Source organism: Crinia signifera, chromosome 2 (genome assembly GCF_055691185.1).
Source record: "Crinia signifera chromosome 2, ASM5569118v1, whole genome shotgun sequence".
Lineage (NCBI taxonomy): Eukaryota > Metazoa > Chordata > Amphibia > Anura > Myobatrachidae > Crinia > Crinia signifera.
The window spans coordinates 248,802,137-248,814,099 of record NC_139218.1 but is presented as its reverse complement, the minus strand read 5'-3'; the positions used below and the strand labels follow the sequence as shown (position 1 = coordinate 248,814,099).

Genomic DNA, 11,963 nt, shown 5'->3' with positions numbered 1-11,963 from the left:
CTGTATAAAAGTTCTACTTTCCAAAAACATATGTATTCTGTAGTTTTGACGGACATATTTTTCAACAAATCCATCTTTTTCTTGGCTTTCAAGTATCATTTTAATTAAGACTAAAGGTGCCCATACACAATGCAATTGCACCATGCGATGCGCGCTCCCGCGGGCATCTCATTGCACAGTACAAAAGGTACTTTTAAAGTGTCTTCTAATCGCATCGCTTACGATTTGATGCAATGCACGGGAAAAATCTCACTGTGTATGGGCACCATAAATAAATATAAACAGCCTTCTAAATCTCTGAAGATAAATCCATTATTCTTTGCCCCCCAAACCTCAAGTTCTCTTACGCACATCTTACTAGATTTATATTCAACTGAATGAAACATGTTTTGTAGTATTAAACAATTAATTTCTTTGTACATTATGGTATGTTATAGTCATAATTTACAACGTGTTTCTACAGTTATTTTCTTTGCTTACAGGGTCAGGATGAAGGGTTACTTAGTTCAAGTGCCTACCATATAACTGACATAAAAAGGAATGCAACAGGGGATTACAAATGCTCATTGATAAACAAAATAATGATCGCTTCAACAATGGTAACTGTGCATTGTAAGTAGGTTTAAGTTCACCTTAAATATATTTCTTTTCTGTCTTATCTTAAACACTCCTCTTTCCGGATCTTGAGCAATACAAATTATGATACATGATGTAGCATGATTTTCATTTACATGGGATAACATTTGTTTTATTTGCACTGGAACTGTGGAAATTATTATTATTTTTTTATAATTTTTCACATTTTACTTTGTTTTTTGGGGGGGAATAAAACAAATAAAAGAGAAGAGGGTACTTGTTTAGTTTCAAGGCGGCTGATATATCGGATTATCCGATTTTTTTTACCTGTTAATAACCCCACTATCCACTACACATGGAGTTGATTTTACATAGTGTGGCGAGCGCAGTAATCTGCGCCCCCTCGCGGGGCTTGCCACGCTTCGGGCTCGCTGCGCTCGCCACGCTATATAAAATCAACTCCATGCATAGTGGATAGTTGGGTTATGAACAGGTAAAAAACCGGATCGACCAATATATTGGCTGCCGTGAAACTAAACAAATAACGAAAAGTGATACCAATGATACTGTGATATAGAAGTGTGTAAGTTCAAATTTAAATGAGATACTCAGAACTGCAAACCAGAGAATATAAAAAATATATATATGCTGTTGTCGCACATCATTTACTTGAAGATCTTGCTGTCACAGTAATGCAGTTGTTTAGCTCAAATCTCTCGGCCTTTCATCCTTAATGCCATCAAACGGTGTATCCTGTTTCTGCTCTGAATGGCAGTTGTTGGTGCATTCTCATTACTACTTCAGCTTTACATTGTCATTTTATATTTCAGTTCATTTAATCACTTGTATTATTTAATAAAAGGCTATATTGGGTTGACTTTTTCTAACCGCTCCAGAGGTTTAATGGCTGACTACGGATCGGCTTTTTCGTGTGATAGTGGCTGTCTGCTTTTTACATTTGTGCTATAGCTCACGCACAATGTCTAGGTCAGCGTTCGCCAACCCGTCGCTCGCGAGCGACGGGTAGCTCGCCGGGTGTTTTAGAGTAGCTCGGGGACTCCAGTCCCCGCTGCCGCTCGTGTAATGGCGGCGACTGGGCAGGGTAAGTGCGGCCGCCTCTAAGCGCCATCAAGCGGCACGGGCGCAGCAGCAGCATGCGCCTCGCGGCATCTAGCACAGCAGGAGCACGCGTGGGCGGAGTCCTCCTGCCACTCATTGGCTGTGTTGGTATGTATGCGGTAACATGGCGGCGTACCGGGGCGACAGACTGCAGAGAGGGACCCTGGAGTGACTGACAGCCCGGGAGCGAAGGGAGAGGTTTCCCCAGCAGCGCACGGACCTGAGTGAGTTCCCGCCCGTCACCGCACACTGTTTGTCCACGGGTTGCCGCACTTATCGACGCCACAGGTATAATGGGCATCATGTGTATGGCATATGTTTAATGAGTCATTAAACATATGCCACACAAATAATGCCCATTAAACATATGCCCCACACCTTGATACTCATTAATTAATAATCATCAAGGTGTGTGGTGCATATGCCACACACGATGCCACACACTTGATGCTCATTAATAATGAGCTTCACGCTGTGGGGCATTTGTATAATGGGCATCATGTGTGGCATATGCCCCAGATACCTTGATGATTATTAATTAATGAGCATCAAGGTGTGTGGCATATGTGTAATGGGCATCACACTGTGGGGCATTTGTATAATGGAGCTTCACATTGTGGCATATGCATAATGGAGCATCACGGTGTGTGTCATATGTATAATGGGCATTGTGTGTGTGGCATATGTATAATGGAGCTTCACATTGTGGCATATGTATAATGGAGCATCACGGTGTGGGGCATATGATTAATGGAGCATCACGGTGTGGCATATGTATAATGGAGCATCACGGTGTGCGGTATATGTATAATGGAGCATCACGGTGTGGCATATGTATAATGGAGCATCAAGGTGTGTGGCATATGTATAATGGAGCATCACGGTGTGGCATATGTATAATGGAGCATCACACTGTGGGACATTTGTATAATGGAGCTTCACATTGTGGCATATGTATAATGGAGCATCACGGTGTGGCATATGTATAATGGAGTATCACGGTGTGGCATATGTATAATGGAGCATCACGGTGTGTGGCATATGTATAATGGTGCATCACGGTGTGTGGCATATGTATAATGGTGCATCACGGTGTGGGGCATTTGTATAATGGAGCATCACGGTGCGGGGCATATTTATAATGGGTATCACGGACTGCACTATTGGGGTCATGTGTATCTGGCACTGCACTATTGAGGGCATATGTGTATCACACCCCCATTTTCCATGGCCGCACCCCATGTGGCTACAGCTCTTAGAGAGCTGACCATGCCCCCATAGCGGAAAAAATGGGGGATGTAGCCTCGCAGGAGTTCCACGGTAGTAGCTGAACCCTCTAATTTTTGGCGCGTGCCTTCGGCACGCGTAGCTGTCTCTTCTCCTCTGCCTCCAGTGTTGGGAGGTATGTTTGTGACATATTGGACATTACAGTGTGTGCCATATTATGTCTGGGGCATTGCAGTGTGTTTTTTTTTATATTATGCAGATTTTTTAACATTTTTTACTTTAGTAGCTCTTCGGGTGGTTTATTTTGTCGCGAGTAGCTCCCGACCCAAAAAAGGTTGGAGACCACTGGTCTAGGTTAACCATCAATAGGTTGATATGCACAAAGTTGATGCAAGAGGTCAAAATTAGTTTATCTAAATTTTTGCTGTCAATGTTGACACCTGATATGGCGTAACATGCTCTGTCAGCCATTCGAATTCCACTTGTTGCTACCTTATGCTCATTTTGGGTATCACCAGTCTAGACAGAGTATCCACCCATCTTCTTTCAATAGGCTGGCTGGCCATGGGTGTTTGTCTCCAGCTGTCATCATTAGTATAGGTTTACCCCTACAGCATGCTGGATGCAAATCTTCCATCTGAAGCAGGCATCCCATCTCTGCCCGCATGCCATGAATTAACACATCCATGACACTCACAAGCGATAGAGCAGAAGTACCTTATTGAGGGAAAGTTTTGATCTGACAATGGGCAGATCAATCACTGTTCTCTTAAACTTTGTGTGCATAGGGATGCTATGGCAATTGGGCAATTGCTATCTATAATACGTGCAGTGTTTGCAGTTATTTCACAGAACTTTTAGGGCATTTGGACTTGTTTGCCTAATAATCAGACCCATCACGTCCAGCATCTTTCTTTGTTTGCTACAGTTTTGTGCCCAAGTATTCTAGTGGTGTAGTACAGAGGCAGGCAACCTGTGGCATTCCAGCTGTTTTAGAACTATACATTAAAGCAAGCCATGCCAGTTTTTTAGCATGCCCTGACAGCAAAAATGTGGCAGGCTATGCTGGGATTTGTAGTTCCACAGCAGCTGCAGGTGTACAGTTGCTACCCTTATCTTGTATATTTAAAGACACATGTTTGCATTTATTTCATTGCCTCTGCATCTTCCCTTATGCAGGGATGGGGCGCTCTTTGGCCCTCCAGCTGTTGTTAAACTACACATCCCAGCATGCCCTGCAACAGGTTTAATACATTTAAATACATTTGCCCCAATGGCTCTTCTTCCCCAATCCTGGTGTTTTTCACTGCTTACTAATTTTTAACTTGGCAAAAAATATGGCCCTCCATTTGAATATGGTAAACCCCATTAGCCCTAAAAAACAGAGAAAAGTGCAGATTGTTTGCCTAATTATACATATCAATTTTTCAATGTGGGATATTCAAAGTGTCCTCATGTTTTCGGAATATCAATGCTTCATATATTTAAATCCATATGGTTAAGTAAAATTGTTTTAGGTATTTTAAGTCCCCTGCTCTCAAGCACGGATATCCTCAAAATCTGTAAAGGACTGTAATGGCTATACTATTAGAATTTTAGAATTGCTATACTTATACATTATTGGGAGGGGCATCATATTAATTCTCCTCTTAAGTTTCAATTAGTCACCTGAATTGGGCATTTAACACAGCTGTTGGCAATCATAAAATAAGTGTGAAGCCCAGTATCAGAGCATTTGGTACCTCATGGAAGGGTTCATGTTGGATGATATGATATTCTACATTTAAAGTCGAAAATCCTAAAAGTGGCATAGCTAATCACAGGTTTTCAAAAACAAATTGAATATTTTTAGATATTTCTAATAGTAACTGTATAAAATTGTCAATGCTCTGTTATACAAGCCTATCATATTTAAGTTCCACTCGCATAACCCTCTAAAGCACTTATGTATTATACCCCTTTTACACCGCCGATAAATCCGGGTCAGCGGCGGATCAGACCCGGATCTTCGGCGGTGTAAATCCCTAACGCCGTGTCCCTTTACACGGGACTTCTACCCAGGTCCTGACCTGGGTAGAACACGGCTAGGACCTGGGTAGAGGGCGGTGTAAATGGGAATGCCGGGTCGGATGAATGGGGAACGTCCAACCTGCGGACCGCAGCATCCGCAGGTTGTCAGCCTGACACTGACAGCCGGCGCTGCTGTCTGCTATACCCTGCAGACAGCAGCGGCGATGGGGAAGGGAGGTGAACGGATGCCTGTGTGCGGCATCCATTCACCTCCTGTGCGACGGCGGGGGGGTGCGCGCGGTGACTGGGGGCAGCCCAGCAGCTTACCTTAGTGCTGGGCTGCCCCCAGCAGCGTTCCGGTCCGGCGGCGGCGGTGATTGGCGCTTGGAGATGACATCATCCTGTCATCTCCAAGCACCGGGACGGGAGGAGGGGGTGCGGGTCGGGCTGTCCGGTGTAAATTGCACTAAACGCCGGGTCGCACCTGGGTCTAAAAAAGCCGGGTGCGACCCGGCGTTTTGGTGTAAAAGGGGTATTATATAGCTCTCTTTCTGGACTTGCAACTTGGTGGGACTGCTATGCTATTACTGGTGCCTGTCTTTGTGTTTCCTTCCTATGTCCCTATAGATTGTAAGCTTGCAACAGGGCCCTCCTTCCTCCAAGTCTGTCTGTTGTTACCCAGTTTGTTCCATCACGGTCTACAATTATAAAGCGCAACTGAATCTACTGCGCTATATAAGAAACTGTAAATAAATATAACAAGAAATGATCTGATGACCTCACCTCATAGGATTATAAAATGCAACATTTAAAAAATAAAAATGTATGTAAGTGTTCAAGAATATTGCTTCAGAAGTTTTGATTATATAATAAGGTATTATTCATTCTTTAAAAAAAAAAAATTTGGGGTACATTTTGTTTTGGCCATAATAGAAACTGCTACCTACTAAGCAGTGCTTGTTAAAATGTAAAAGTCTATTCTTGACACTGTTTTTTACTTTGGTCATGTCTTTCAGATTTGGATTTGTCCTTGACACCTAGTGGAGATGTTACCAAACAAATTGGAGACAGTCTTTCTGTTTCATGCATTCCTTCTGCTAGTAAAAATGTCTCTGTTACGTGGATGAAAGTAAGTTTTTGTTCAATCTTCCCTCATCCTAGATCTATCATATCCTGAATTTGCACACACTGATCATCTGCCGCATTGACCTTTACATGAATGTACAAAATAACAAAAGTCTTATTGTGCTAACTGTACACAATATAACTGGCAAAATATGGTTTATGGAGCTGTCTCCAACAACAGTTATATTGTTGGTGATTGTTTATATGATATGTAACCTTTTTACCTACAGTACAGTCCTAAATCTCTTAATGCATGCCTAACTAAACAGATTCCCTTATATAATAGTTAATGTAATTACCCGGCTGTACAAGAAACAAGAGGGTGTTCATCTCATGTCTGACTGCACATGCATAGACAGGTCAGAGTTCACAGACTAAAGGACTTGACAGACAGAATGAAGCACATGAGTACATAGACTGACAGGGTTTGCAAGATATTTAACCCTTTGGGTGCCAAGTGAATTTGTCAAAATAGGTGTGAAAATTGGCAAGCAAACTTCTTTAATCATCATAATGACCTGTAATGTTTACCTTTTTATATGGCTATATCAAATAATAATAGAACATGCTTAATTTGGGCAGTACAGATGGTGTAATGGTTAGCATTGCTGCCTCACAGCACTGAGGTGGGTTTGATTCCCACCATGGATTTAATTGTGTGGAGTTTGTATATTCTCCCCGTGTTTGCGTGGGTTTCCTCTGGGTGCTCCGGTTTCCTCCCACAAATCCAAAAATATACTGGTAGGCTAATTGGCTCCCAACAAATTAACCCTAGAATGTCTGTGTGTGCGTGTACATGTGGTAGGGAATATAGATTGTAAGCTCCACTGGGGCAGGGACTGATGTGAGTGTTCAACTATATTCTGTAAAGCGCTGTGTAATATGAATATATAAGAAACGGAACTTATGTAGTATCTGGACGCCCGATTTTTTGATTGTATGCCTTAACTTAAGGCATACAATCAGATGCGATGCGATGCGATCGACCCGATTTTCCATAGGATTCATTGTAAAAATGGTCTTGTTCATTTCCCTACTATCCAAGTGGGCATGGAGTAGGATATAAACCTGTGGCGAGCGAAGCGAGCCACCGAGCCCGAAGCGTGGCGAGCGCAGCAGATTATTTTGGTGACATGGAATACATTTTAAATAATCTGCTTCCCGTCGCGGGGCTCGCTGCGCTCGCCACGCTTCGGGCTCAGTGGCTCGCTTTGCTCGCCACAGGTTTATATCCAACTCCATGCCCACTTGGATAGTAGGGAAATGAACAAGACCATTTTTACAATGAATCCTATGGAAAATCGGGTCGATCGCATCGCATCTGATTGTATGCCTTAAGTTAAGGCATACAATCAAAAAATCGGGCGTCCAGATACTACATAAGTACCTAAGAAACTGTTAATAAATAAATACAAAAACAAAGATCCCAGAGAATGACTCGTTCTGGGCCTTTGTCAAGACACACACACACACACACACACACACACACACGTGGTAAGTGCAGGGCAAACTCACAGAATTGAGGTTCATAGGCCTGAGTCCTATCAGAGCCACTTATGTGGAGTTTGTATGTGCTCCCAGCATTTTTGCAATTTTTTTTTTAACCTACTGAAAGATTGATGTACTTGTGATGCAGGTAACCAGTGAATATGTCTGGTAGTGAATATAGATTGTTATTTCTGTTGCGGCTCTTGATCACTATGTTGCCCATATGTTGTCCTTGTTACTACTTTCTTATTGCTATCTTTAGCACTTTTTCATATCAAAGATAATGATCTCTAATTTCGTTTTTAACAGAACCAAAAAATTCTCATGCAACCATCATTTACAAACCTACAATATCGAGATTCCGGTGTTTATGAATGTGAGACCAGCCTTATGGAAGTTGATGGTCTAAGAAGAAAAAAGACACTCCGACTTACTGTAGAAGGTCAGTAGCACTTGTGGATACAGCCAGGGCCGGCAACAGACTTTTTGGGGCCCCATACACTGATATATCTGGGGGCCCCCCAGCCCCTTAAATGCCATCAACCCCCCTTTTGTTGGAACATAAACTGGATTCTTTCCCACTGACGCCCTCCCTCACCCAACGGCTTGGGCTCTATCACACTTACCCCACGGCCTGCGCTCTACACTGTGACACCAATTCGCTCCCTTACCCTGCGTTCTTTCACAACAATGAACTCCCTACCCTGTATTCTATCACACTGACACACTCCCTCACCCGGCGGTCTGCGCTCTATCACACTGACTCGGTCCCTCAGCCCATGGCCTGTGCTCTCACATTGACGTGCTCCATAACCCACCCTACCCCTGCAGCCTAATCCTTACCCTTGTATCCTGCACCTTAACACACTTTACATATACACACACTAAGCACTTACATTAGAAATACCCACAGAGTGCAATCTCACATTGTGGGTGGCCCTGGAATGGCAGCAGTTTCTTTTCTTCCTCTTAACCAGGCTCATGCAGCACAGCAGGGGTTTGTCACTCGAGTCACATGTAGCCCCACCCCTTCAAGTCCTGTGTAGCTCTGCCCCCTTTTCTCTGTGTTCGGGGGAGGAGAGAGGCTGAGCAAGCAGCACCAGGACGCAGGCTTCTGATCCAAGACTGGCCCTGCAGGACATTTTAGCGAGGGGAAGGCAGGTTGGATGGAAGGCTGATCGGTTGGCTGGTGGGCCTTGGGGCCCACAGGTCATTGGGGCCTGGGACGGCTGTCCCCCGTTGACCCCCCTGTCGCCGGGCATGGATACAGCATGTCCATGAACATAACAGTAGGCATAAATCAGAGATGTACACCGAGGCATTTACAGTTACAGAACTGGTACATATTTGCTGCAGAAATATGCTAATGCTGCCATTGCCCAGAAATGTACTGAGACACCTACAGATGGCTTTGCAAGTCCATATGGCTCTGTACAAAAATACAGCTTTGCTTGCAGATCAACTGATTACGGAAGTTCTTCGTAGCCCTATGGTCATGCAGCATGTCGAGAGACCGGAGCCAATGTAGATTCAGGCACACCCTGAAAACGGTCACAACATATCAGCGTTTTTACCACCACACCCCATTAATTACCCCAAATGGTCCGTGACGGTTAGTCACTTTGTGAGCAAATCTGCTTTATAACTGCATTGCAAGACCATAATGGCACACATGCAGTTAAAATATTAACCGGGCCCAATGTCCAGTATTGAGAGTTCGGATATTATCTTGTACTTTAGATGTCTCTTCGTAAAAAGTGGGAATTCCTTTTATATCATGATTAAACATGGAATGCACATAGTGTAATGGTTAGCATTATTTTGTATTTTCTCACGAATGGGTTTTCTCCCACAATTCAAAAATATATTGGTAGATGAATTGCCTCCAAACATAAATGTTGAATAAACCTTAGTATGTAAGTGTGTGTGTGTACATGGGCAGACTAGGGCCCTTATTCCGATCTGAGCGCAGTACAAATTTGTTCTCAAAATGGGAAAAACCATGTGCGCTGCAGGTGGGGCAGATATAACCTGTGCAGAGAGAGTTACATTTGGGTGGGGTATGTTGAAACTGAAATCTAAATTGCAGTGTAAAAATAAATCAGCCAGTATTTACCCTGCACAAAAATAAAATAACTATCTGACTCTCTATACATGTTACATCTACCCCACCTGCAGTGCACATGGTTTTGCCCATTTTGAGAACAAATTTGTACTGCTATCAGATGGGAATAAGGGCCAAGATATCTAATATCAAATTCTGTGAACCAATGATGGCATGCACATTGACCATTAAGATTGGCTGTAAAAATTGGACCCTATTATGCTAGCTGTGTGTGTGTGTGTTTGTATATGTATGTATGTATGTATGTATGTATGTGTTTTTTGGTTCTGTAATTTAAAGTTCTATTTGCCCCTTTAAGGTAAGCCACGGATTAAACTGTCCAAAAAAACTAATTCTGATGGAAAGTCAAAAACAATCCTCTATGAGGTAGATGGATTTCCAAAACCTGAAGTACAGTGCCTCAGTTTGGGCAATGGAGTGTACTTAAATAAAGTAAGTAATCTGTCCATCAGTCAGTATGGCAACTGTACCTATTCTTTATGAATGATTTACCTTGCAGATGTGAAGTTGCAGTATATATTTGTAATATTCCATAGTTTAAGTTGAATATATTTTAAAACTTGGTGTAATTATTGCCGTGTATAATCACATGGCAATGGACCTTTTTTAAGGTGAAACATTTCCTTGTGGCACATAAACTGTCTGTTTTACTACCCATTGAGCAGCAAAAAGCTGCCTTATGAATGTAGCTAATTGCAGATTAGAGCAGTTTTCATAAACTTGAAGCAAAGGTCCCCGCTTGAATACTATTGCTCTAAATGGCTTATGCATATGTCTACAAAACTATGCCAGCAGCAATCAAAAAAGGGATTGTCAGTCCCTATATGTAACAATGGAAAAAGGAGGGATATGATTGCACTAAATTGATGGCAGAAAGAGGCTGATGATAAATGTAAAAAACACTTTTAATTAATACAATTGTAACACTAAAAATTAGCAAAAGTATGCATAAAACATATCATTAAAAAGAACAGGTGTATGAAGGTAGCTGCGTCCAATAAATATGATCAGATATCACCTTATTGTGGACCCCCGTTATCAATTTGGAGGAAGCAACGTAAGGGACGGGACATTACTTTGTCTGGAGGACTTCACATCTCCCCACTATGAACTGTGGGTCCACAATAAGGTGATATCTGATCATATTTATTGGACGCAGCTACCTTCATACACCTGTTCGTTTTAATGATATGTTTTATGCATACTTTTGCCAATTTTTAGTGTTACAATTGTATTAATTAAAAGTGTTTTTTTACATTTATCTTCAGCCTCTTTCTGCCATCAATTTAGCGCAATCATATCCCTCCTTTTTCCATTTATGCATATGTCTGCCTGCATTAAAAGTCATAGCTGCTCCAGCGATGTAGTAATCCTGAAAGGCTTATTGTAACAAAATACAAATAGATATATCGGTAACCAGATGCATATTGGGTCAGTTTGAAAAAAAATCTTTTCAGAGCAGTGAATCACTTTTTATTAAATTTATCGTTCTATAGACTGAAGAGACCACATTAAGTAATGGAAGATATTCTGCCAAAATCATCATTTCCCCAGAAGAGAACGTCACCGTAATCTGCAGCGCTGAAAACAAACTGGGGAAGGAAACCTTTTCTCTAAACATCTTCGCCAGTAAGTACGGGTTCCAAACTCCCCGATATTTTAAGCATCTACAAGCATGTTGGCAAATAAAATGCGTTATCTTGCTTTCATCTGTAACAGTCATCCGTATCTGTTTATCATTCAAATTCCTATCATATTTTAAGTGTACAGTACTTTTGCCATAAATTCAGTCCATAGTCCACGTTGTATAGTATTGTGTGTATGAATGGAATGGTGACAAATACAATGTGCATATGAAAGCTTACAGTTAAATTGTTGCAGAAAGAAAGCAAATGCCTCCGAAATTCATAACTAAAAGAAAAAGACGAAGTTCCCACCTTAGCAAGCCGATTTCCAGCCTAAATGAAGTGTTAGCTGTGAATTGGGAATTCTCATTATGCACTTCTCCTCTGTCTGCACTAACCTTGTCATTGAGTGTAGAGGAGGATTCTGCAAAGGATATTCGATTTAGCAGTTGTGAAAAAGTGAAACATGTTCAATTGTTTTACTTGCACAAAGGGATAAGTGGTTTTATTGACGAAGATTAGCACACTTTATGATGGTGAAGGTGACTTTCATACTTCATCAGAAATAGTTTTTTAATTTCACCTCTCAATTTTGCCTTTCAGTCAAGAGCCCAGAGCCAGTTGAGCCTAATGATAGAGATGGTAAGTATAGTAGAGTAAGGCGTTTT

At 42.0% G+C, this 11,963-nt stretch overlaps 1 protein-coding gene across 2 annotated transcripts in view; it reads left to right on the top strand.

Moving 5' to 3' along the window:
* The window catches only part of ALCAM (activated leukocyte cell adhesion molecule), a 107,000-nt gene that overhangs the window by 72,777 nt on the left and 22,260 nt on the right, over nt 1–11,963 (top strand). The window contains exons 8-13 of one of the 2 annotated variants that reach the window (XM_083174234.1): nt 483–612; nt 5,949–6,061; nt 7,855–7,987; nt 9,969–10,102; nt 11,167–11,299; nt 11,899–11,937. In XM_083174234.1, the coding sequence (XP_083030360.1) occupies nt 483–612; nt 5,949–6,061; nt 7,855–7,987; nt 9,969–10,102; nt 11,167–11,299; nt 11,899–11,937 (682 nt within the window). The remainder of the gene's footprint in view (nt 1–482; nt 613–5,948; nt 6,062–7,854; nt 7,988–9,968; nt 10,103–11,166; nt 11,300–11,898; nt 11,938–11,963) is intronic. The other variant, XM_083174235.1, reaches the window with a different exon arrangement.